At 39.4% G+C, this 27,086-nt stretch overlaps 4 protein-coding genes across 7 annotated transcripts; all 4 read left to right on the top strand.

Moving 5' to 3' along the window:
• The first annotated feature begins 1,971 nt into the window (after window positions 1–1,971).
• LOC124179970 lies at window positions 1,972–4,258 on the top strand. Its single transcript, XM_046564889.1, has 6 exons — window positions 1,972–2,222; window positions 2,322–2,421; window positions 2,516–3,006; window positions 3,199–3,359; window positions 3,507–3,668; window positions 3,831–4,258. Exons 1-6 carry the CDS (start codon window positions 2,122–2,124, stop codon window positions 3,956–3,958), a joined length of 1,143 nt encoding a protein of 380 aa, XP_046420845.1. The 5' UTR covers window positions 1,972–2,121; the 3' UTR covers window positions 3,959–4,258.
• A 263-nt stretch (window positions 4,259–4,521) lies between these two features.
• On the top strand, window positions 4,522–7,047 carry LOC124179971. Its single transcript, XM_046564890.1, has 6 exons — window positions 4,522–5,034; window positions 5,121–5,220; window positions 5,330–5,850; window positions 6,083–6,267; window positions 6,415–6,576; window positions 6,691–7,047. Exons 1-6 carry the CDS (start codon window positions 4,913–4,915, stop codon window positions 6,723–6,725), a joined length of 1,125 nt encoding a protein of 374 aa, XP_046420846.1. The 5' UTR covers window positions 4,522–4,912; the 3' UTR covers window positions 6,726–7,047.
• Window positions 7,048–7,964: 917 nt separating this feature from the next.
• LOC124179747 (von Willebrand factor D and EGF domain-containing protein-like) lies at window positions 7,965–10,013 on the top strand. The gene is made up of 2 exons (XM_046564446.1): window positions 7,965–8,090; window positions 9,107–10,013. Exons 1-2 carry the CDS (start codon window positions 7,981–7,983, stop codon window positions 10,011–10,013), a joined length of 1,017 nt encoding a protein of 338 aa, XP_046420402.1. The 5' UTR covers window positions 7,965–7,980.
• Window positions 10,014–12,149: 2,136 nt separating this feature from the next.
• On the top strand, window positions 12,150–27,019 carry LOC124179968. 4 transcript variants are annotated; one of them, XM_046564884.1, is made up of 7 exons: window positions 12,150–12,421; window positions 17,109–17,252; window positions 17,363–17,524; window positions 18,239–18,415; window positions 19,948–20,145; window positions 26,101–26,327; window positions 26,659–27,019. In XM_046564884.1, the coding sequence occupies exons 1-7, from the start codon at window positions 12,232–12,234 to the stop codon at window positions 26,779–26,781; spliced, it is 1,221 nt and encodes a 406-aa protein (XP_046420840.1). In that variant the 5' UTR covers window positions 12,150–12,231; the 3' UTR covers window positions 26,782–27,019. The 4 variants fall into 4 exon arrangements, with proteins under 4 accessions (XP_046420840.1, XP_046420839.1, XP_046420841.1 ...); XM_046564883.1 differs by having other exon boundaries at window positions 19,948–20,217; XM_046564885.1 differs by having other exon boundaries at window positions 12,152–12,421; window positions 19,948–20,085.
• The last annotated feature ends 67 nt before the right edge of the window (window positions 27,020–27,086 follow it).

The following is a 27,086-nucleotide window of genomic DNA, read 5'->3' as shown; positions in this document are numbered from 1 at the left end:
TTCACATAGTTAAACTATAAATGTAAAATTTTTGAGTCATTTCAAGCCTGCCTTTTTCTGTATGACCGATGTAAACAACCGCAAGCACACATACACGACGCACTTATTTTGTAATTGTTGGCCAGTGTTTGGGATCGATAATTTATGCAATACTTCGACCGCGTTGCGGGAATTCGATTCTTGATATTCGACAGAGAATTCGATCCTTCTTTGCCATTTTTTGGACAGAATCCAGGGCGAAATGTTGCGAACATCGTTCCGTCGAAGCGATTATTTACAGTAATTTTATGAAATTGTGAAATGAATGAATTGTGAAAAACTCGTAATGTCATTGATTGTCATCCGGAAACCACATTCTGAACACGTGTCCGCTCGGTGATGGTGGCAAAGATAAGTCTCAACACACCACAAGCTAAATATTTTGTGACAAGTGCCTACAGAGGAAGAAATTCCCTTTATTATCCGAAAATGGCAATTCAACAAAGATCACTGTTTGAGCTTGTGTATTTTTTGCAGTCATGACGCATAACGTTCCATTCCATGCAAAGAGACTTACTCTGAGAGATGTTGGTTGTTTTTCGTATTCTTTCGGAAGCGCACGAATGACGCGAATGAGATGAGAAACGCTTCGTAAATAGCAACGTCGGATTTTATCCACTCGATTCGTCCTAAGAATTGAACTCAAACCTTTCAATTATACTTTTTGTCATAGAAATACGAGTCGTTTAGATTGAACGAGACGTGCTGCGAAGAATACGAAAATGAAAGTGAGAATTGTTAGCTGTTTTAATTGTTATAACCTGGGTCAGCTGTATCAGCCGAATAAGAGGAAAATCGTAAAACACGTAAAACGGTAAGTTGACAAACGATTCGAGAAAGCGAGACTTGTTCCTGCTGTTCGCCAGAAAAAGAACCAAAATCAATGGTAAATTTATTCACGTATTTCATACGTCGGTATGCAACGTTAATTCAAAACGGAAATTCAATTGTTCAGCTTTCAACAAAAAGAAAAAAATTCGTATCACAACAAGACGTATTCATATTTCGTCTGCATCAGACAATTTCATTTCGGCTTTCAAATTGTAGATTATCCAAATCGTTCGGATTGAAATTAGTTCGTTAAATGGACAGTTAATCTCTCTCGTTGTAAATAATCTAGTGGCTGAGGAAGCCGTACTTCAGACCACAGAATCTCATGCTTGACTGTGAATTTTATGAATAAAAATCGGATTAGCGAATAATAAAATTCAACTACTAATGTAGATTAATTTCTACAAGTACTATCAGCACACGTCTAAATCTATAATTTCAACCTACGTAAATCGCAATAACCGTATTTTTGATATTCGGTCGCTGGTCAAAAAAAAAGATCAAATATAGTCGACATAAAAACTACCCTAAGACATGTTCAGTATACTAGACTGTATTGCGTTGTGATTGTATAATAGGATTTAAAAAAAACATTTTCTTTCATGAATAATAATACTTAAAACAGTTAATTTGACGATCTATGATTTAAAAAAATCACCCTCCTGTCTATCTTTTTGGTACATATTATTCTACAGAATCGTATTATCAAATCTACGGGTTGGGGGTCTAATTGTTCGATTTCGAAGAATGTTTTTATTTCACGATGACGATATGATATTTGCGATCAGACAAGGAACGTTGAAACAAATTGTTTAGGCTACGAGTAATTCAATGCCAGAAATATTTCCATTAAATGAACACAATGTTCGTCTATTTGTATCAGCTGACAATAACTAGCGACTCAAGTCGCTTCGACACGGCCATATGCAGCCATTGTTCAATCACTTAGTTAGTGAAGCAGTGGATGCGTATGTATGTTAACATTGTGACGATTTGATTAAAAGCTCTTTATATTCGTCGAACAATTCGAATTTATGCATGTAAAATACAAGAGCGAGATATTCGCGAAACGTATCAACGTTTCAAGGTGAGTAGTTTTGCTCATACGGTTGTCACATTCGTCAACTGACATTCAATCGTCGCTGGTGGGAGCGTTAAAAAGGCATAAACCGTGAACTTGAAAATTCTGTTTGCCGTTTACACTCGTCGATACAGTCGACTGCAGACAGAGTAACTGTGAAAACGAGCAGAATGACAACTAAAATCGTTTGGTGGACGATGGTTCTGTCATTTATAGGATACTTGGCGCATTCGGACTTCCAAGAAGATAACGTGTGCTACGAGACAGTGAGGTAAGGTGTGTCACAGTCCTGCTTCTATTCGATCAGACGAACGGAACCCAAAAGCATCGAGTCGCCGTATTCATTGTTACATTCACATTTACTCCACAGTTATCAGGAATTACGCGAAGTTCCCTATCAAGAGTTGTACACTGAAAGATGCTGGTTTATCTTCACTTGCGAGGGATTGCGAACCAATTACATCACTGAGGTGAAGAGCAGCTCTTAATTCTGAGCGTAAATCCAGTCTAGATTCACGATCGCTGCTTGTTTCAAACTTCCTTTAACTAAATTTTCTCTCTCAGTTCTACACTACCTTCAGGATTCAGGAGATACCCTGTCCCAACGATGAAACCAAGAATGAAACGTCTCAACGAGAGTTGAGCAGTTACAATTGCAGCTTGGCAGTTTGCGTAGACTCGCTGATATGCGACTGCGGTAACGCTCATGGGGAATGTCAGGGTCTCTGCAGTGACAACAAAGCGACATCTGGAACTTGGATCATGTGCCCGTGGGGACATAAGCACGTTGAATCGAATCAGAAATGCGTTCCTCGGTGTACCGATGAGTGTACAAATGGATGGTGCAAGCGCCCGTACAGAGACTGCACATGCTTTGACGGCTACTGGAAAAACGGTTCCGAATGTTTGCCAGTGTCCATAGCCTGCGTTCACGGAGAACAAACATCTGCCACTGAGTGCAGATGCGACTATGGATGGGACGGTGATTTCTGCGATGAACCACTTCTATGTGTAATCGCCGAATTCAACGGAAAAGAGGTTGCCAGTGGAACCAGGTAAGTCTGATTGTATAATTTCATGTTGGACCGTCTTTGGTGGGTCGAAACTTCAAGAGGATGTCACTTTAGAATTTGCAAGACATTAGCAGCCGAGAAGTGCCGAGATTACTACTAAATAGAATGTTCGTCATTCTCACTACGAGATGTTTGATAAAGCATTCTTCTAACCATTGTTTCGACACTTGCCAGTGTGATCTCAGCACCACATAGTGTCGTGACTACGAGTGAGGATTCTGAAGATGAGTGGAAATTTCCAGCGTGCGATCAAACGTGCCCTGTAGAACTCCGTATAAAAGCTGTCAATTCGTCCCAATCTCTGACGGACATCGTTTACCATTTGATTCCCATCGGTGAGTTAAGTCACAAGAATGATCGCGTACGGGATTTTTAAATTTCAAACGCTGTATTTTTTTCCGGTTCACGGATAATAAATCACATCTAATAAGATACTTCGGATATTGTGTAAACTAATCATTTATTATCAACGATTCCTGCAGACTTGCAATGTAACGAGACGGAAGCTGATGAGCTCAGCTTTTCAAACAGTACCAGCAACAAAGTGTTGGGAGTATTGATAGGAGCGTTATTGATTGACTTTATCGTCGCCATTTTGGTCATCATCGCATGTAAAACGAGGAGAAGAAAATACAAAATCAAGGGTAACTTCATCTGAACTTATTTCATACATTAGAATTCAGCGTTGACTTGTAGCATGCCTCAAGTGATTCAGATTTCAGAAATATGAGAATATTTAGCGTATGTCAACCATATACGTTAAAAAATGACATCCACATCATTCAATTCGTTCTCTTTATCCGTAGATGCGTCGGTCCCAGAAACCAACGATACTGGAAAGTTGCAATTCGAGACACCGAAACCAAAATTCTTCTCTTCCCTGTCCAATGAAGTTACAAAATCTAACACACACACTAGTCCCAACTACGAATGAATTGTCGGAAGAATCCGACTATCGCTTTTGACCAAATCATCGTGTCTACTCCCGGAACTTGTGATTCATCGACTTACGAGGAAGGTATTCCAGGTCGAACTCTCCGATTTCATTTCACTTGTAATACGTAATACTAGACTGAAAACTAAGCGACATGTATATTTTTTATCTGCCATTAAACATTTTAAGGCGGTTAAACCACCGTCCAAAGTGAGGCATGTCAAAGGGTGACTTGGCAGTTTCACCCACAAGAATATAATATTTTTTAATCAATCCAATCGGAAAAGTTTTCTCATAACGGTCAAAAAAAAAAAAAATACCTAATCGCCCCTTGACATGCCTTACTTTGAAGGTTGGTTTCACCCCTCAAAGTGTTTAATGGCAGTTAAAAAAAAGATACGTGCCGCTTAGATCTTAGTCTACTATTACATATTACAAGAGAAATCAAATCGGAGAGATAGACGTAGGATACCTTAGTTGCGAGTGTAACACTTCACCGCCAATTGCGTAATGGGATGTCGGATTAATCCATAAAATAATTAACTATTGATACGGAATCCCAACTATAATTCTGATAATGCAGAGATCGGGGTAATCGTGTCGGATCAATAATACTCCGTCGAATATCTCTCCGAGCTGATAATCTGAAGACATATTTCATAACAATGTAGACTGTATTATTTTTTTTGCGTAATAAAACTTCAATTTACGCATCTCTTATAAATGATGTATGCGGAATTTTTCCGAATTGGTAATGTCGCCTGTGCGCTATCACTCGCAAACCACTTTTCCTGCTCGTAAGAACCTCAGCAGCAAAAAAAAAAAAAATACGAGGAGAAGTTGAGGTTGAACGAATCAAGTGGTAAGGGATACTCTGGTGGAAGATTAACGTCGACCATATTCGTTCATCGTTGTCATTCGTAATTTGAATGTTGCCACTGGAACTCCAAGGAAATGAGGGACATGACTGTTCGAGTTGTTTTTTGGCCCGTGCTGATGACAACAACATGGATCGGAATCTCTTCGGTACGTACCCATACAGTGAATGGTACAGAGGCGTGCTACATAAAAATAAGGTAAGGTTCACCGTTCCATTGATTCAATAAAAATGAAACAATCACGAGCTATTCGATGTCTGATTCCAAGTGCATATCCTTCGCAGCAATACAAAAGTCCGTTTAATCCCATATGACGAAGTCTATCAGGAAACATGTTGGATCTTCTTCGGCTGCATCGCCTTTCGGACGAGCTATATTCGCCAGGTGAGTAAAGTACTCTGTGACCAGAATGAACACCGGTAAAACTAGCTCCTATAACTTTTGACCTCAATCTCAAACCACCGTTGCATATCGTCGTTTCTCCTTTGTACAGACTTATACGGAATTTAGGCTGAAGAACGTATCATGCAGTGGCGAAACTTCGCGAAAATCAAATAAAGACCTTCGTACTTGCGACTGCGATCAGCCGCGGGGTGAATGTGATTCGATATGCGAACACAGAGACTTGTACGACAACTTGGAGGTCAACAAGCTTCTCCACTACTGCTCGAAAGGGTACAGCCTCAATGTTAACAGAGAAGAATGCGAACCTGTTTGCGCCACCAGCTGCTCAAACGGATGGTGCCAAGAGCCAAACGTCTGCGCTTGCGAATATAACTTTGGTAATAATGGAATCGAATGTGTGCACGTAGAAAGATCAGCTTGCGTTCACGGATATAGAGCCTGCAAATCCCAGTCCGATGGTAAAGAAATTGAACGTGGACTAACGCAGAGACAACCTTGCGATTATGGATACGATGAATGCAAATGTCACTTCGGTTGGGTAGGAGATTTCTGCGAGACACCGAGTCATTGCTTAGTCGCCAAGTTTCCCCTTTCCGACCAGTCTCCAGAGTGAGTATAATTACGAATAATTCACGTCACAGGCGATTTTTTGTCGTACGTACGCTTCGAGTTCGCTATGATTACCAAAAGCATGCCTTGCGGCATGTAAATTACAATCTCAGTCATTCTTTGAACCGCTGTAAATGCCGCGTGTTTCCTGGAAGTGGTTTTACAGTTCACGGTATGCAAAGTAGTGTTTCGAATCATTCGGGATTTGAAAAAATCACTTTTGTCCCGTCAGGTTTGAGGCACATTTGACCGGAAGGAGTCAGAAACCCTTAAGCGAGGTTACTTGGCCTGCTGAACTCGAAAAATTGCGGATCTTACCTGCTTGCAGTCAAAAATGCCCCGAGCAACTTTACCACGAAAGTGACGCATTTTTTCATGATAATAACTTGAACGTGACTTTCTACGTAGTTCCAAACGGTAAGTTGACTGCTAACAACAAACGTTACCATTCGGTCGGAAAGACACGTTCACTGAATAATTTTATGCCAAATGACAAACAACGATTTCGGCAATCTCCATCTGCGGATGGTTCCTAAGTAAATCAGTAATTTTTTACGCTTTCAGAGGTGCGGTGCAAATCAATTAAAAGGCACGGCAACAACTTTTCTAACGAATTCAGTAACGTACTGCTGGGAACATTGCTTGGATTCACATCTTTGACAATATTATACTTCGTCGTAATTTCTGTCCGCAAAACATGGAAAGCGAAATGCACACCGTACCACCGTAAGTGAACGCCACCAAGCTAATTTCCTTCTGCATTATATGTTTGTTCAATCGGTTTAAGGGCGATAAATCTCAAATGCAGTTCAAGTCCACTCAATTCTTTTCCTTCCGTAGGCAGCCTATCGCCTGTGTATGACGACATCGGATAACTCAAAATACGTGGTATCAAAGCGAAGCCTCTTCAATCGCAAGTCAATTTTTGAGAACTGACCTTTAACAATGAAATACGAAATCGCTACCAAAAGATAGATCGTGTAATTGTAATTAAACGAATCATCATCATCATCATCATCACCATCATCATCCTCACTGTCAATTCTCCGTATCCGAATCCCTGCAGCGCAAAACTTGCCAATAGTATAGGTCTGAGCGCGCTACTTTTGTCACGTCTTATTTATTACTTGTAGCCAATAATAAAGTAGAAAAAAAATGTCAAGTAGATGCATATTACCCGTGATACTCCTGTCCAGCTCTAAGCAAAGTATCGCGGCGAAAAAAGAAAAGCTGCAGAGCTCAGCTATTCATTCGTTTGTGCCTGTGTAAATCAAACTAATTCTAAATTATATTTAGGCTTTCAATTTCTCCCCGTCCAATCAGTGTTAGATCTAAATAACTAACCAACACTAATTACACCTCTACGCTTTTCCATTTTTTCTGAGCCTTTTAAAAATTTTTCGTCAGCAAGCTGCTAAAAAGTGAGTGAAGATTAAACGAATCCTCGGACATCTGACAAATTTGCATCGAACCTGCAGCCAAGCAGCTAATGAAAAATCCTTCTGATAAATCAAATATAAAAACCAACGCACACTGTTGCGGACCCGATCCGATCCGATCCGATCCGCTCCGATCGGACCGGGTCAGACCGGATTCGCACTTTCAGTGTAACGCAGTACTAATTGTAAGACCGTTGGGCGCAAAACGATATAGTTCATTCCGCTATAATTCTCACTTGTATGAGACCAAAGATTTCTTACGATTAGTATTCCTTCAAGTCTTATCGCATTGAGCAATACCGAGTGAGTAATCAACTTATCTTAGCGTCAGATAGGATGGGCTTGGTCGCCGTACGAATTGCGGTATTTAAAAACTTGTAAACATTTGCCAACATGACAAACCGAATTTTTTTCTGCCAGTATACAAAGTACAAATAACTAAGGCAAACATGTTTGTTCGGGTTGACCAAAATGAATATGGCACCATAGATTGTTTAGTACAAATATGCAATTTGAAATTCAAGCATAAACATTTATACATCTGTTAGCTATTCGTCAGCTGTAGAGTAGCTTGGATTTATATCGTTTTTATGTTACCACAGGGGGCGATAAGCGACGAAGAAGGATATAAAGTAACGCCTCGCCCATTGACTTGTCATTTTGTTTGAGATCGCGGTGAAGATAGGTAGAAATGACGGACATAGTTATTATCTGGGTCATAGCGGTGTTTGCAGCCTTCTCTACAGCAAATTCAAATAATCCGCAAAGCTTCCACCCTCCGTCACGTTCAAAGAAAGAAAGGTAAGCTGCATCCTGATAAATTAGCGGCAGAGCACCCATCAAATACTGAGAACTAATTTCCCGCAGTCACAACATTATTGAAACATAATTACTCGGCAAAAAATATTTTATATCTACGTAGATTTTAAATGTTGGTTATGAATTTTATTAGATTTTGCTATATGCAATGGAATAGTGAAAATCGTTCATAAATAATTATGTATAGTTAAGTTATGTGCGAATTTTGTTAAAATACGTAGCTGTCAACGGCTTGAAGAAAGTTGAAAAATAAAAACAGTTATTACTGTGAGGAAGCGAGCCCTTCCCTTACGAATTACTGTACTCGTATCCTACCGGTTGAAGTACGGCATTCCTTAAGCAGGACTTTGAATAAAATCGAATGAATACTGTTTGGTCCAAAGTATGATTTTGTAAGATCTACGTAAAACGAATGAGATCTACTTAGATCTAATCAGCACAAAGTTCTAATGCAATACGAACTGATTTTGAAAACTAGCAAATGGATATATAATCTTTCTCAAAACGCAAGTTAGTCTCCGTATATCTCGAAAAAATTTTGTCACGGGCAATGACGTGAAATATGTGAATAGCTACGATGCCATGACGCATCGTGCAGAGTTTGTAATTTCCATACATTTCATATTGGTCAGTACATTACTCATCAGTCATGGCAATTCAACGCGACGTCCGTATTGTTTGCTGTTCTCAACCGGAAGTGAAAGAGATGAGATACCGTTCGCAGCAGGCTTTCCGAGCTTCCTTTACATTTTTATTCGAAAAAAGTTCATATAGATAATAGTTGCAAAAGGATCACCGTGAAATTTCCACTGTATTTTTCTACGGCAAAGTCAAGCATTGGGTAGGGCAGCTTCGTGATTAATTGTAAAAGGTGAAATGTACTTAAAAAATTAAGAATCGGTAGGTACTTGCAGTAAACACCGAGAACTTACTTCTCATCTTAACGACTTAGCTAAAACATATTTTCAATAATTTCTTTCGTACATTTCATTCCGCAGTATGAAAGGATTTCATGACCTTTCCCGGCGTGTGACGTATCCAGAGAAAATATGGCGTGGCGGTGAGGAAACATTTATTCATAACGGCTACAGAGGCGATCCGGAGACGAGAAGTTTGACGAAACGTTCGGAAGTCGTAAATTGCCCTGAGGGCTATACGAGAGACGGAATCTACAACAATTGTATACTATCCTGTTCACAATATAACTGTATTAACGGAAAGTGCGATGGTCGCACCGAATGCAAGTGTAACGAAGGATACGTCAAGTCCCGAACCAATAGCTTCATCTGCCATCCAAAGTGCAGACCCTGCCTGCCTGGGGAATGCAACAAGTCGCAACTCTGTACCTGTGACACAGGTTACAAGTTGAGTTCGAACCAACAAACTTGCGAACCGATATGTAATGATCCACACTGCGATCGAAAACTTTGCGTCAGTCCGGATCGCTGCTACAGGAGTTCGACCTTCGTCAAATTTGTATTCGGTCAGTATTGCAGTAGGGAGTGTGGGTTTGGCGAGTGCGTTGGTCTTAATACCTGCGAATGCTTCAACGGCTGCAATAAGACGAAAGATGGTCAATGCACTTATCCAATCTGCAAAGAAGAGTGCAAATATTCATCATGTACCGGTCCAGATATCTGTACTTGTCATCCGGGGTACGACAAACCCTTTGAGAATTCGACAACGTGCGTTCCTCGCTGTACAAGATGTGACAACGGTATCTGCGTTGGCCCTGAGATTTGCCGTTGCCATAGTGGATTTGTAAATCCCAAAAGTAATAAAGGAACCTGCGCACATAACTGCTCTCGTGGCTGGACAGGAGAATCGTGCGAGGAGCCAATCATGTGCGTTATAGCGCTATACACTCCTCACGACTACGAAAACTCGATAAGGTGGGTACAATAACAACAATAACAATAACGATAACAATAATAATAATAATAATAATTCAGATAACTTTCGAAAGGTAGAAGCCGATGGAATCGATCAGAGCACAAAGTACGGCGTTAAATTTGCGCGTAACCTGATTCTGAAAGAAAAAACGGATCCCAAGATATTCACAATCAGACATATCATAAGACCACAATTCCTCCGCGAGGCATCAAAATATAATAACGATTCGTCACGTTTTTGCATCATTTTCAGAGGAATTTCGGAATCCAATGGCACCGACGATGAAACGACGAATTTTCAAGTTGACACAGAGCTTCCACGGTGTCACGAGAAATGCTTCAACGAACTCACGATCAGAAGCATCGCTAACTTCACCCGATCTACCGCAAACATGACTTACTATTTTGTTCCGATTGGTGAGTGGAAACGATTCGTTTGAATATTTGAATGCGAGAATCCATAAATTCAAGTCGTACATTTCCTGTTTGTCTTGTTATATTCTGAAACAATACCAAGTCTAAATTTACAGATCGCCATTGTGAATCACTGATTTTCTACTAATTTCAGCTTCTGCGTGCAATGAAATGAAACCTAGCGATACCGATTGGTCACAAAAATCAACAACCATAACAGTATTGATATTCATACCAATTATATTGTTCGCAACGATCTTCGGCTTTGTTACTTTCGTACGCAGGAGGCGAAGAAACAGAGGATTCAATGAAGGTAAGTCCCAAAGCTTGCACATCAAATTTACTAATTTTCTTAGACGGTTCTAATTTTCGTGAGAACTATTGTTTTGTTCAATCCGTACCTGCTTACTCACTGAATTAATGTACATCTAGCTATGCCTGTGTACGATGACGCTGGGGAAGTTCATTTATACGAGCCGTTGAAACGAAGATTCTGCTCAATCTTTCAATTATCTCGGTGATGCAATCGCATCAAATTGTCGAAAATTTGGTTTGAATATAATTAGTAGTTAAAACATCTTAATATTCTGCAAACAATCGCGCATGTTAAATATCAATGTTTTTTTCTGCTAAAAATTGGTGATAATATATGCATACGGATAACAATATCGTTAATAAATTTATTGACCTTGTGAATCATCTTTCGTCAGTACCTACAACATTCAAATCCGATCCTCCCGTGAAGGTGCGCCAAAGCTGCTCGTTGTATTTGTCAACTTGGCGCGAGTAGGGATGATTTTCACGCCCTCTATCAGAGAGCCAAACATTCAACGGAACGGTGTTAATTGCCGGTCTTCCAGTCTCACGACAACCACCAAACGGATCGGACGCGGTAGACAAAATCATTCCAATCCGTAATCCATAATCAGCGTGTCTGATTCCCGTACGATGGTGATTAATACCAAACGATTATTTGTTTCGCTCTCAAATTACCAAAAGTTCTCCATGCAGCGTAACAATTTTAGTAAAACGATCTCTATCTCTCTTCAATCGGCAATATGGTATACGATCGTAGCTCTGTATTTAATTGCAAGAAGTTGTAGCGGATTACAATACTAATCGCATCGAAAGCTACCTTCAGCCAAAAAGTGAAGATTTCTATGCTCGCAACATCAATCCAACTGTCGAGTACTTTGAAACGATGGTGCTGTTCTAGTTAAAATTAAAAAGTCAAGTACAAGTACAATAAGTACAATCTCGAGTTTATGTCCCAGAAAATGAAAAAAGCTCACTTTGAATTCCATAAGCCTTTGAAAGAAAGATCTTCTACCGCAGAGATATGACGAGTTACAATTCAATTTCCCCTCGTCGCCACTAATTTCTCGTCACCATCGAATGCCGATCGAACAATTTCGTTTTACAATTCCGGTACGCATAACTTCCAGCGAAAATGCAACACGAAAGCTCAATTCTCCTCGAGCACCGTACGTCGGTCACCTTTCCGCTTTACCGACACGAGTACCTCACTCCGAAAGCTCGTGACAACGACCATCGGAAGAGCAGCTTTGCCGCGCAGCGCCAACGGAGCTTGCAGAAATCTTCAGAGCGGCGACTCGGCGTCGCTCCGAATTGGCGAAGGCTGCCGCGAGATGGTCGACGAGGGGCGGGAGAGCTTTCCTCCTCCTCGTCGTCGTCGTCGTCGGTACGCGTCGCGGCGCTGCCGTCGCTCCGGGCGCATTGGAGAGGGGGCGGGCGGACCACGAAGATGCCGATGCGCCGGTGTCCGGATCCTGGGGCTGTCTCGCGCCGCGGGGGCGATGAGTGTTATTCTCGGCGCCCTGAGACTTACCTGCTGGCTATCCTGCCTCGTTCTCCTCATCGTTCCGACCTCACCCCAACCTGGGGATGATGACCTTCGGCATTCAACGGACGATGCGGTCTACGACGAGGAGCCACCCCTCTCACCGGAGGACAGCGACGAGGATTTCATCGACGCAAACACAACAGGTAAGAAACCGATCCTCTTATCGTTCTCTGTTTGTCTCGTGTGCACGGTATTTCTCGGAGCTTCTCGGAGCTTCACGGGTGCGGACATTTTCCAAACGTTCCTGTTATCCTCCCGAGCTTTTTTACCCTTCGCCTGAAAACAGACCCCGATCAACAGAACTCTTGACCGTGCATAGATTGCCCGAATAATACTGCCTGACCCAATCAACCACCCCTAAAAGCTCCGAAAAGCACGATCTCGGTTCTTCCTACTGAGGAAATCTGTTCTGAAAATTCTAATCTCCCAATTTCCTCTGACTAGAAACTTTCTCTATCTCCCTCACTCTTTCTTTCCTCTCCCTTTCTCTCTCTTTCTCTCTCTCTACGTCTTTCTCTTTTCGGGTATATTCTGAAATTGATCTGATGCTGCGCTGTACCGTTGCGTGAATTCTTAGCAACGCAACACAGCGCGTAGCAGCGTAAAAGAAGATCATCATCATCATCTCCGCGTTTCAGGATCTATAATGAATCTCAGAATCGCAATTAGACTCTCAGAAAATTAAGAGAAGCGTATAATATTTTCAACCTCCAACTCTATACGGAAACCCATGAAATCTTAGATCACTGAGATTTTCAACGAGCTTGCAGCGTAAAACTGCCGCCATATTGAATGGAAAGAAATTTATACCGAAAAATTATGTGAACCCCGTGAAGTAGAAATAAAAAGGAGCTTAAAAAATCGTTCTTCGGTTTTGCGTATCATTTTTTTATCATACGGTTTAAGTGAAATTTTGCGCTCTTGCGCTCGCTCTGCAGGCGCACTCACTCTGTATTGATTTTAATGGATGCTGCAAGCTCGGCGCTCTCGCGGCAAGTACTACAACGTATAACGTATGCAACGTATCGTGAATGCCAAACGTGCAATCAGCGTGTTAATTCGACCTATGCAAGCACATGATACTCATCTATGCCCTTTGTCCGTGGAGCGGAATCATTTTGAATGAATTATTTTATTCAAAAGCATACCGTTGCAGGAATAAATTACAATTTTTGCCGCCGAGCTGCGTGTTGACGGTTTTCAGATTACGCCTGCATAGCTTATTTCGATGGCTCGAATCTCACGAATCGCATAAATAAAAGCTTTCAGCCGTTCTCGCGATTTCTGAAATTCAAATCTCGAAATCAATCTTTCCCCCGGATTCAATTTAGTTCGTAGCACTTCAGGCATTAACCCAAAATTTTAATCTTATTTCGCTCGCATGTGAATGATGAAAAAGTTAAACCGAATACGGCCGATTTTAGGACCTAGTTTATTACAGAAACGTCAGTATCGATCGGTGCAGCCTATAAAACCGTGCAGCGAATAATCTGCGGATCGATTTCCAGTTTATTTCCGAATGCTTTCACGAGGTTAAAATCCAAACTGCATGATCGAGGCTCTTGATTATGTAACCTCAATGCCAACCTCCTTGAATAATCAGTTATAATCAAGGTCCTGCAATTAAATTCCATCCTAAATCCATCGATGAATTCGCACTTTTGGTCTTCAACCATTTTTAGAATTGTCTCCGTTGTTTTCGGTGCAATTTTTTATTTCTCTTCTTTCTTTTATCGCGAATTAGTCGTAGGCGGATAAAATTGTCTATTTTTTATACGTGTATTAATATTTCCTGGTTGTATTTTGTGCTGCGAAACCCAGAGACGCTGACCGGAAGTCGTCAATTATGCAAATGATTCTATTATAGCGGTAGACGAGTGTACAAAGCTTTCAAGAACTCAAGATGAAAACAAGTTGATCAAATATGCTGGAAAGCTTTTTCGATCCACTCGTGAGGGAGTGTTTCATCTTTTCTATATCTATACAATCATCTTTTCTATACAAATTTGCAGCGTCTGACGTAAAATAATTAGAGATATAATTTTTGCTCAACCAATTTTTTAGTGATTTTGTATCAGAGGAAAAGTTGAGCTGATCAGGGGTTAAAAGTAAAATTTATTGGGCTTTGCTTCTGGTGAACCGGCATTGTTCGCGTCTTTTGTACGAGAAGTTCATCGATTCCTACTCATCTTCGCGCAAGCTCGCGGCTCCTCGAGAGTAGAATAAACCGCTGGTTGGATATGACAGCCACATCCTGCCAGAATTTTTTTCTTTTTTTTTTTCGTTTTCTTATTACACGTCGTTTTTCCCCCTTCTCGTGTCTCCGAGTCTGGGAGAATTTCCCAAGGCTGAAATAGTGAAATACGCCCTCGGGAAATCGATCCTGACGGTTTGTTTACTGCGTTTTCACATCCCGAATGCCTACAGCTGCAGGCGATTCTTGTCACTTGATTATCCGGCTGATTCTCAGGTCGGATAAACGCGCCCACACTCCGAACAACTCAAGAATTTTGTAAACGACAATTTGTCACGCGAAGCGAACCGGACGTGTCGGCCAATTTACGTTTACACGGCTTATACCGCAGACGTTGATAATATCCAAATCGTTTGACCTAGACGATTGTTTAACGCCTCTTATTCCAAGCTAATCTGACGGTTGATTTTTAAGTACGCTTAATTCCAGGAAATTGCGTCAACTCGGCCGTATGTACGCTGCGCTTACCGCTTTTTCCTAACGTTAGAAATTTCTGCTCTTTGATTTGACCGTCGAGTCGTTTTCGCAACGTATTTTAATTACTTTCAGATACGGTATCTTTGATAGAAATTGTAGGTCAATGCCGGTGGCTGCGAAAATCGATTTTGCACGATGCAATTAGCTTCATATATTGACGCGAAGCGAAATTTCAAGAGGAAAGCAACGGGACCGAGCTTTTAGGGTTTGCTAATAAATTTGCCGAGCGAGAAATTGGGTTTAATATAGCGTGATTATTTCGCTCATTCGGCCGTAAGCGTAGGACAAAAACCCACGTCGACTATTCATCGATTACGTAATTGGAAATTGAGAAATTTCAGACTCTGAGGGAAAAAGCTGCTCTAAGAATATATCGGAGTCACGTTTAATCGTAATTCCCAAGTCTCGGAATGGCTGAACTTTAATTTTTAATGACGCGCAGAGCGACGAAAACCGGAAAAAAGCAGAGCAGAGAAAAATGGAAAACGTGGAGTTCTCCTTCTTGCTGCTACCGGGGCGTAGCTCAATTTAATTGCTGCGGTAAAATAGAAGAAAAAATAAAAATTACGAAACTGCCGCAATGCACGAGCTTCGAAGAGCCACTTGAAACGGGTACCGCGGTATGTACAAATATTTATTATTCGGCATGGAAGGAATGCAGGGTAGTATCAATTATTGACCAAATTCATCTTTCGAAACGCGACATATTTTTATCAGTTTTATTAAAATATATTCATTATGCTGTTGTATTCGTGAGCAACGAAAAGCCCTTTAAAAATACACAAATAGGTACTAAAATTACGAACAAAAAGATCGTAGATAACGACGTATTGATTTCGAATCGCTTCAAAGTGATTCAAAACAATCTGTAGATTTGTTTTATCATACTTTACGATGGCTAATTTTCTTCAGAAAACTATTTTCGATGAATTCACTGAACCACCCTTGTCCAGTGATATTGGCATTGTTTAATGTTTGATATTACAGAATTTGAAACGATATAGATTACTGTAAACAAATGGCAATATCCATTGGAGTAATGAAATGGAAACGAAAAAAATTTCAGCAACCTATTGTAGAAAATAGAATTCCGAATAAAATGGTATTATTAAAATCGAAGAAATCTAGATGCTAGATTTTTTTAACATCTCGGAGTAACTTTAAATAAAGTATTGATATATCGAAGCATTTGTTTACAACTCCAACATCTTTTATTTCTGTATTTTTAATAACGATTTGAATACAATACTAAGATTAATAATCACTGCACGACTATCTCTCGAAGAAATTACTAAAAAGCGCCAAATTTTGGCAGCCCAACCTTCTTAAGTACGGGTAATTAACCCGACTTAATAATTGGCCAACTGGTACCTAAGTCGGTATTTTATTACCAGGTCAAGGCGCACCGCCTTCACCGCCCCCGGAATCAGATAAACCCGGGCAAGAAGCCCAAGAACTTTTTCCAATGATAAGAGAGAGAGTCCGGAATCGGTGCCAGAGACCAGAGTTCACATACAAGGATCGTCTTACGCTCAAAAGTCCCGAGAGTCTTGCGCCAGAGGGAATTTTTCCCCCGGCTGATCCGCCTCTTCAAACTTGAAACTCTGAGAAAACTCTGGCACCGTTTCAAGTCGGTTAAAAGTCGCAAAATTGAGTCTCCTAAGTGACAATAGACACGGCTCGAATATGAAGAAGCGCAGAAGTCACCTTGTGCCTTCGGCTAAAATTCCTCTCCGCGCCTCGAGCCGAATTCAATGGAAAAGCAGCCGGTATCTCTCACCCTTCTTGAGATCTGTCATCGATAAGCAAAACGCGAGGATGTGCTTGAAAATTAAATTCCATTGTCCTTCGACGAGGCTGGCGCACAGCTATCGTGTTTTCGATAACACCTTAACAATGGCCGATGTGACGACGTCCAAGGCTTGCAGAGAAGCCGTTCTTTATCTTTCCAAAAAGTTGAGCGCAATAGCTGTGGCGTCACGAATTCATGGAGGAGCTTTTTCGGGTTCATTGGAACCTCGACTGATCCACGAAACGTCAACAATGACAAATTTCACCCGAATGGGAGCTGAAGTAATCTGGAAACCTTCTGATTTCAGAAAGAGGACTATACCTTGGCTCACCGTGCGACCTCACCTGCAATCCGGAACTTCAGCATGTATTCTGCGATCCAATTACTGCTCATTGCGAGTGCGAAAAATTCTTCCCAGTCAGGCTCGGTCCTGCGAAAGGATGTGCCAAACGTATGAGTATTTTTTTTATTTATTTTTTTTTTCAAATATTTAAAAACAGCCAAAAGCTTTCGGTGGCCGGTTGCAAGTTCAATCTAAACCTCCAAGTATTATGTTCACAGCCAAGAAACTTGGTGAGCAGTGCTTTTATCGGGCCACCTGCACGTTTGCCGATCAGTACGCGACCTGCACCCAGGTTCAGCACAACGCTATTTGCGAGTGCAAAACGGGGTACCACAGAGTCGCGCTATCGCGGCCCAGCAAAAAAGTCTTCTGCGCCGAGGGTGAGTTGTTGCATTACGTGTGAAAATTAGTAAGGATTACATATCAGATATTGCGGAGTTGGATTAATATAAGATAACGTTATACTGACATCAGACGGTCTTGAATCCGTATCAGACCGTGTCACATTGACATCGTATAATAGCATAGGATTTACATCATGCAATGTTGTATTGACATTGGAGAATGTTAGATTGAAATATTTAATTGTTGTCAAATTGAAATCCGAAACTGACATCAAATGATGTTATGTTGGCATCAGAAAGTGTTAAATTGACATTAGATGATGCTAAATTGGCATCAAATGGTCGTTGTGGTATTGACATCATATAATGCTAAATTGACATCAAACATCTGGTGTGGCGTTGACATCAGATAATGTTGTATTGGCATCGTATGATGCTAAATTGACATCAAACAGCTGGTGTGATATTGACATCAGATAATATTGTATTGACATCATATGACGCTAAATTGACATCAAACAGTTGGTGTGATATTGGCATCAAATGATGTTAGATTGACGTTATACGATGCTAAATTGACATCGAACATCCAGTGTGATATTGACGTCAGATTGTGTTAAATTGAACGGGCAACCGTAGATCGTGTACCTGTAATAGAAGTCTAGGTAAATTTTTTTCTTACAGTCTGGCTTGCTCTTGGCTTAATTTATAATCACACACTTGCTATTTATTTACTGATTTCCCGCGCAGATCTGGTGCTGATAACAACAGACGTACCAACGCTGCTGGGCGTCGCTTCAGGCCTAGCGATCTTTACGGCCCTAATCTGCTTTGTCCTGAAACTATTCAGCAGGGCGAGATATACGAGACCAAGACACTACGCGAACGCAAATCACGCACCACCCATGCTATTCTCAAGCGATACGGGTAAGTAAAATACCCTTCGATGTAAACCAGTTGTATTAGAGAAGATTTCAAACTGTTTTGCGTGTCGTGTCGTTTGCATATTGCGTTTGTCGACGTCGTTATACCGTATATGTATATATACAATATACATATACCGAACATTTATTTTATACATCTGTATGTATAATATGTATTTGTAATTTTTGTATTAACAAACGGGGAAATATTACTCACCTTTGATATTTTTCGAATATCTTACCGCGAGTAAATGTAATATTTGATGTTACAGATATTACAACACAATTTCACCGAAGTTATTCTTTTTCTACGTTTCGTTGTCCTTTGATTATTATTATTTAATAAAACGGTTCGGATCACAAGACAGCCGTATAATTATTATACATTGACATGACATGCATCCCAGGGTCAAGATTAATGCTTTTTATACTTACAATTTAGACAAATCACAATGATACACGATTTTCATGATGATTAGAGTGTAAAAGAAATTTTCATCACGATTAAACGTGACTTTTTTCTAGCAATAAACACTAATCAAACAACAGATTCGTATCTCCGATCGAATTATCACTTTACTCTACAACCTAGAGGAAAATTCTTATCCGAACATTTCTGCGGTAAGATGTAGCAATGTTCCAGTACATGAATACAATTTTGAAACAATGAAAAAATAATTATAATCGACGTATAATTACATCGACTTTTGGTGTAAAGCAAAATATCCTCTTTATGGGTTGCCCTGGTCGATTTTGACATCAACGTATGTATCTCTAAATATCGAAGTCCACGTGAAAAGAAAATAAAGTAACACACAACGCAGCCAAGCAATGGGGATATTCGCCTCACCGCGTGTCCAGCGTCGAGTTTTAGGCTTCGTGCAAGAAGCGGATAACAGCAGTAGGGTGGTGCATTTGAAAGTTTTTTTTTCCTAAGGTGCCACTCGAAAAATTTGTGACAAATACTGAAAAATAAGTTATCGCAAGACCTGGAGGAGGTAGGAAAATATTTAGAGGTCGCTACCAATTATTGTAATATTGTTTATTTGTTTTTATCTCTACACCATACGGACTTACATATACATTAGTTTATTTTTGATTTATTTTTTGTTTTTGTCTCGTCGTTTGTCCGAAAGATTAATAAAATCGTCTCGTAGAAATTTGTATAACAGTTTTTGCCACCGAAACAGGAGTATCGCATCACCTTGACGTCCCCGTTTCATTTCGAGTACTGATTTTTATAAACAATGATTAATCGGACCACGATGCGAAAAAAAAAAGATTAACTGATTTATAAATTTATAGAAGTCCGCAAGGTGTGCACATAAAAATAAATAAAAAACATTACAACAATTGGCAGCGACATCAAAATATTTTCCCACTTCCTCCGGGTCTTGCGACAATTTGTTTTTTTTTTTTTTGTTTTTCTTTTTTCAGTGGTACCTTGAGAAAGAGAGAAGGAAAGGAAACAAGTAAAAAAATGAAGCACCCCAAGCGGCAGGTAGAGAAAAATCGAATACCATAATCGACTTGCAGGTATACCATTGACACTCCACGGAGGTCGGCCGTCCTCGCGATCTAGCCAACGCAGCGGAAGCGCCCTGGCCTCTGCGTTCTCCAGGAGGCCGAGCAGCGGCGGAAGTCGCGGGCCCCTGGTGCCCGCTTCGCGAGCAGGTGCGGCCCGGGCCGCCGCCATCTTGCTTATATCGTGCCACCTCCAAGCGACAACGAAAGGTGGTGGAAACGGTGGAAACAGGCATCGACGGACCCTTAGCGACGTTGCTGAGGGATCCTCGGACGGCCTCGGTAGAACCTCGTAGCTCGCTTCACACCCTCCGACTATCGACACGAAAATAAATCGGCCAGATCAGGATGCGTCGGACGGAAAAAAGCTCCCCTTCGTTACGGCGATAACCTTCTTGCAAGCCCAACGATCGCCACTCGAGGCTTCGAAGCTTCTCTCGTGATACAGAAATTATCGAAAAAGTCAGATCAGTTTCTTGAATTCGCAAGTTGCGGAGTGATCTTCGTAGCTATTTTTTAGCAAGCTCAAGTGCCACAAGATTTTATCAATTCTTCTAGTCGTTGTACACGCAGAGAAATTTTTAGTTCCGGTTAACGCTCAGTCCTTAACTATTTTCATTTTTTACCGCAGTCGAAAAATATCGTTCTAGGTAGAAAATGAAAATTAGTTTTATAGCTGTTACCGGAAAGTCTGGTATCCGTTGCTATTCTTTCTCATTACGATCACTGTTGCTAGATTTTCTTGCAACTGTTGCAAAAATTTAATGCTTGTGCAACGATAAATTGACGTTAAAGCCTTGTTTAACTAAAAAGGTAGAGTAAATCGAACAAACCGATTTTGCGTTGCAATTACCAGAAAAGAATCGTTACGCGTAGCTCGTTTTTCGTAATTCCAACAATATTCAAACAGTTTATTCAACGATACTTGCTTTATTGCATTTTTCTAGTTACTAACAAATGAAATTTTTCTCAGTGTATTACAAAATTGGCAGCCTACTGGTTTGGCAACCCCTTCGGTCACAGAAACCGCTATAATGGCACACTTATATTTTATTTATTTCTCATTTCTTATATTCTATATAAAATCCTGAATTCTTTTGGGATTTTCAGGTATACTGAAAAACTAAATTGCGTGACTGAAAGGGTTGAAGGGATATTCAGGAAATTATGTCGCAACAACCAATTGTTCAATTCGTTTCAGGTTTGTTTCATTCAAGAACTATATAGATCGTATGTAGCTTCAGCCTCATTTTTTTCGTCGTTAGATTCAATCGTTGGAATGCATCTTTATTGACAATAACGTTATCGACAATTGCAAAATCTGCTCGACCGATTCATTTAAAATTTGAAGACAGTATTCTTGGATATTGCTGAACTATCGTTTATCTTTGCGAAGAGTACTGAAAAGTAAAAAGAGTTTTACGTGTTCGAGTAAAAATTCAATTTCAATTTGAAAAAGTTACCATTTGTAAGAAAAAAAAAGAATAAAAATCGAATCGTGACTCTAATTATAAAATGAGTTTATTCTCTCGTCCAAAAATACGTTGTTTACCTTATTACCAATAAAAATGCTTCCGGTAATTCCTTTTTTGTGAAAAAAAGATGCAGATAAAAGTCGATTTACTAAATTACGAGTAAATCATACCCGAAACAAATTGAACAATTCGTTGTCGAGTCATAAAATTTTCCACAATTCATTTGCTTCGATATATGAAACATGGTACTGCTGAATTTTTTCCAAAGTAACGAAAGGGATTTTTTTCCACCGATCGACGCGCCGGTTCTGTTCGGTATATTATAATTTCTTGGCCGCAGATCGTCCTGGGGCCATAAAAAATACATATCCTCGATCCCGTAAACTAATCCCATCAATCCATACGATAATTCTTTTCTCTCACTCACGCTCTCTGTCACTTATAATGTGTCCTTGTTATCTGTCCACCGTGCATCATACGTGTGTGCATATTATACATGTGCCTTATAAATAACTGAAATTACACTTTCGTTGTTTGAGAAGTAAAGGACAAAAAGAAAAACAATAAGTCAAAAAAAGCAGAAAAACTTCGGAAATACAAATTGCTTGTCCCGGTTAAACACACTTTGATGTTTGTCAGCTTTTTTATCATATATCAGTAATGTGGTGCCTCGTATTCTCGATGTTTGATTCGTTAATATTCCATTCTCTATACCTTTTGCATAATATCGTCATACCTGTTATACTTCACACATGAATCGTGTACCTTATTTAATGTGCTTGCGTTGTTCCCTGTCGTTTAACGAACTCCATACATTACACACCTATTGGACCACCTCATTCGCCAACAAGAACACAACAATTGTATAATATTAAACGAATTTTCGTTTAAATTGATATGCTCTAAAAAACGAATCCCTTCCTCCGAGCAATGTTTCTCATATATTTGTAATTTCTTTTTTTTTTCTTTTTTTCATTCTCGTTTCTTTCCGCGCGTTTCTCAAATCGGATCGAATGTTTTTTTCTTTCTTTCTTTCTCTCTCATATAGTTCTATTTCTTTCTTCAACGGTAAAACATATCATATCGACACAGAGAAGCACAATTATTGTTAGGAAAAAAAAAATTAATTCCCCGCATTACGAATACACACACACACACGTGTATACAGGAGAGAATTTGAAAATTCGTTAGAGTGCGTAACGAGAGGGCAAGATGGCAGCGGCCAATATTTTCATTAAACGCACGAAATAAAGAAAAGGAACGATAGTACGAAAAACACACACAGAAAAAAAAAAAAAACTAGAAATAAAAAAAAATAGAGAAAATGATCGCTTGTTCCGGTAAGAAATGCAAGATACATATAGTATAGCTGAAGAAATGCGATTTCGCACTAGATAGTCTAAGCTGCACCGTATAACGCATACTTACATACACATATATAATATACTAATATTTCGCAATTTATACACATATCTGATATAACGCATAAACATACACACACTTGTAGTAATACATATATATATATATATATATACATATACATATATATTAGGGTCGTCCTCATTTACAATGTCGACGAATTTATTCCGGATCACTGCACCAAATCAACTATATATAATTCAAAAACAATTCACAATTTTTTTCATATTTTAATATCAACTGTAACCCGTGCCTGTAACAAGAAGGATTTCCCAATTTAAAATACACGTATTTCGGACACGTTCTTAGTTTATACTTTACTATAAGAGTAATAATGTTCGAAAACATCCGCGAATGTGAGATTCTAGTGAGCATTAGTGCTACTATCTGAGAAAAAATTCACATCATCATACCAGGTAATATTGACAATAGCATTTCTTATAAATAAAAAAAAAAGTCAAATTTCTAGGGTGTGCAATTCGTCGAGATTGGTTGGTACGATGATGTGAATTTTTTCTCGGATAGTAGTACTAGTACTCACTAAATCTTCGCAATTGCAGATTGATTCGAACATCGTCACTCTTACAATAAAATATATGCTGAGAATGTGTCTGAAACAAGTGTATTTTAAACGGTGATATCCATCCATTTACAGACACGGGTTAGAATTGATATAAAAATCTGAAAGAATTAGGAAATTGTTGTTGAATTATTTATAGTTGATTTGGGGGGTGGTCGGAAAAAAGATCATCAAAATCGTAAGTAAGGATCACCCTAATATATATATATATATAGTATATACATATGATAGCCTCGCATGAAAAATTAGCCACAATTCAATTAACAATTTTTAATTTATCATATAACGATATATAGTTGTATTATACGTTATTTATCATATACAACTCAACAATTTTTGCGTTCGTTAAATCAGTTGCAAGATTTCCTATCTCTTTGATGAAAAAAACAATCGTTGTTTCATATTATTTATGATACGTATGTTTTTACACTTGGGTCACCGAAACACGGCACACTTACTATCGCCAATTCGTTCAAAGAACCGCACAGAAATTAAAAATTTTGATTCAGACTGCGGTTTGATCGGGAATCTATCCTTTGGCAGGGCAGAAATTGTAGCCTTTTCGAAATTAATTTGACAAAAACTTAATTTTAATACCCAAATGTTTTTTAAATACAAAATAAATGAGAATTAAACTATCTTAGTACCTGTCCGGGGTTAGACAACTCGAATTATATATTTGAGCACATTAATTGCTTTAGGCGTTGACTGCTTTACGTTTTTATCTAACACAATCAAAGCCAGCTTCGAATAAAAACCGCAATCTATATCGCATTTTGTTACTTTGACAAACCAAGCAGTATAGAATAAAAGTTTCATACGTACGTGCATCTGTAAGATAAATTTTTTCACTTATTCGTTGCTCCTTAAAAATGAAAATTAATTAATCGATTGACTCGTATAAATACACAATAATTACAAACACACACACACACCTACATCAGTCTCACTGTTCACGATAAAATACTGCATTCATTCATCGCACGATATCCCCTCTTTATACAGCTTCAAACTTTGTACTTGCCCAATATTATTTTATTATTGGCATGAATGACGCATGCGACGATTTCTTTTTTCACAAGTCAATATGGTTATCGATCATTTTATAATAGTTTTCCGAGGGCCGGAAACTTGTCTCCGTAATTGAACGTTGTGATGAATTTTACAGACGAGTCAAGAACGCTAGAGAAAATTTTAAATCCGGATGGATAAAATCCACCTGTCAAATTTTATTCACTTTTCCTCTCGTGTTCTATTCCTGTAAAAATCTGCTGGAGATTCGAGAGGATAAATCGGGTACATATCTCGACTCGCATTTCGCAGAGAATTTATTTCCTTGAAGAAAAATCCGCGGAACTTTTAAACTTGGTTTATCGTTTCAAAATCTGCAAAGTGTCTAGTTCAAAAATCTAGTTCTATTACAAGTCTGGCCGAATGCCAGAGGCCATTATACCTAAACCCTTTTACCGAGCATCCGTTTTTACCGAATAAGGAAAATTTAAGCTCACCTTCGTTCGAGGCTGACCAAAAATAAAGGCTAACTGAATACGTTGGATCACGTGTCGTGATAAATCGTATCGAATTTGCATGAGTAATCGGTAAAGATAGAGAGCATCTTTATTGCGACTATATCCTCATAGTTTTATGGCGCTAAGCTCAGCTCCTGATCATCCATGCGCTTTAGCACTAAAGCACGCAAGCGCGCTGTGAGAAAATTTTTATTCGTTATGGTTACCAGACGATTTTAATAAAATTGGTATCGTTTCAACAACGGTTTGGATATTATTCGACTCGTAAGAAAGTTTGGTAGAATTAGTAACTATTCAATGCAACAAATTATTGTAGTCAGTGTTATATTTTCTGGTTAATGAAACATTCGACTTGATTGCAGGGTCGAGTTGACGTTCCGAAATTGCCTAATCCGAATTATTTTGTGACGAAATTTGAATGAAAGAAATCAAACTTTGACGAAACAACAAAGTTTCGAATGGTCGGAAAGCCGACGCCTCAAAGTTTCGAAATGCAAGATTCCGAAAATTCAAGTTACGATTAAGCAAAGTTCCGATCGAGTAAAATTACAAATATTAAAATATACTCACGGGGCGTAGTTTGGTTCAAAAAATGGGTGTAAAAAATGATAAAACCCGAAAATAGAATGACCAGAATTCCGAAAGTAAAAATATCGAAAATCCAAAACAAAGAGATATCAAAATGGTGAAATTTGACCAAACCAGAAATTCACAAAACTGAAAATCTTGGATCATTCAGAATTTCAATGTGTTCGGATTTCAAAATTTTCTCATTTTCGCACTGCCGGAACTTTGACATGTCGTATTTACGCCCATTCGGAACTTTGTACTTTGAGAATTTTGAACGTCAAGTTTCAAACCATTCGAAACTTTGACATTTCGTCAAAGTTTGATATCTCTACATCAAGTTTTGTAACCAATTTCGTTTTTCGTCCTCTACCCAGAACTATAAAGTAATTCGTTGAGGTTGAAAAAAATGAAGAGACGTAGTAACCATAACTAGAATTTTCTTTCGGTGGATTAATCGTTGCACGCAGCCGTTTTCGTCTCTCTTCCTTTTCCCTTTCGACCACCACGTCGTCGAATGGAAAAAGATGAATCGACAGATCGCCTCAGCTCCGCCTGATCTCTGACCGAGAAAATCGTCTTGTTCGTCCACCAGGTTCTCGTCGACCTAGCTTAGCCTCGATTCACAGCTCGACATCCTCCGCGCGTAGCTACAGCGCCCGGAGACTTGAACGCGAGAGAAACGAGAAGGAACATCGACTCGCTCTCCAGGAACTCAGGCTGCAACGTCAACGAGAACAGCAACAGTCTGCGCCAACTCCAAGCCCCAGGACACCGCATTCAACTGACGAACTACTTCCGTCGGTGGACGAGGTTGCCGAGGTGAGGATTCGGTCGAGCTGAAAATACAGAAGGGTCAAAGAATTGTACAAGAACCGCGGTATAGAATTTTTAACGAAAGAAAAATTTTCGTTATGGATTTTAGTAACGTAGGAAGTCCGAGTACTGTGACGTAAAAAAATGGAATGGTCGGAATATCGTTTTTTTCATCACTGTTCTTTCAAACATCAAAACTCGAAACAAATGCAGAAGTAGTATATTCAATTGCAAGACGTGCAATTGTTCATAAATTTGACAGTTGTTGAATTTTTGTCGCTATCCCGTACCACTGAAAAATCCAAATGAACGCCAATTCGAATCACGTGAATTTCAGCAAGTGCCAACAACGTCGGGTACGTCAGGAACAACGACAACAACACCACCGTTGGCTAAAGAAGCGAATGCAATATCCACCTACAACGGGCCTTGCACATCAGCCGACAGTTTTCAAGTATAGCTGAAGAAGACTAAAAGCTGCGATAGTTACGGTTCGTGTAAATAACTGATAATTTAAATAGGACTACTATACATATATATACACACAGACACACACACACACACAGAGAGAATTTTTCACTATAATTCTGAGCGAATGTTTCGAGTCACTGAAAAAATATGCACTCGAAGAAAGAATAAAAGAATAATAATAGTAATGAAATATATTGTAATATTTGTGGCAGAGAGAAGAAGATAAACAAAAAAAAGAAAAACAGAATACAAAAAACAAAAACGAAACGGAGCTCTTATATTTATATTCTCCGG

This window comes from Neodiprion fabricii, chromosome 4 (assembly GCF_021155785.1).
Source record: "Neodiprion fabricii isolate iyNeoFabr1 chromosome 4, iyNeoFabr1.1, whole genome shotgun sequence".
NCBI classification, from domain to species: Eukaryota; Metazoa; Arthropoda; class Insecta; order Hymenoptera; family Diprionidae; genus Neodiprion; species Neodiprion fabricii.
This window is presented reverse-complemented; position numbering and strand designations above follow the sequence as displayed.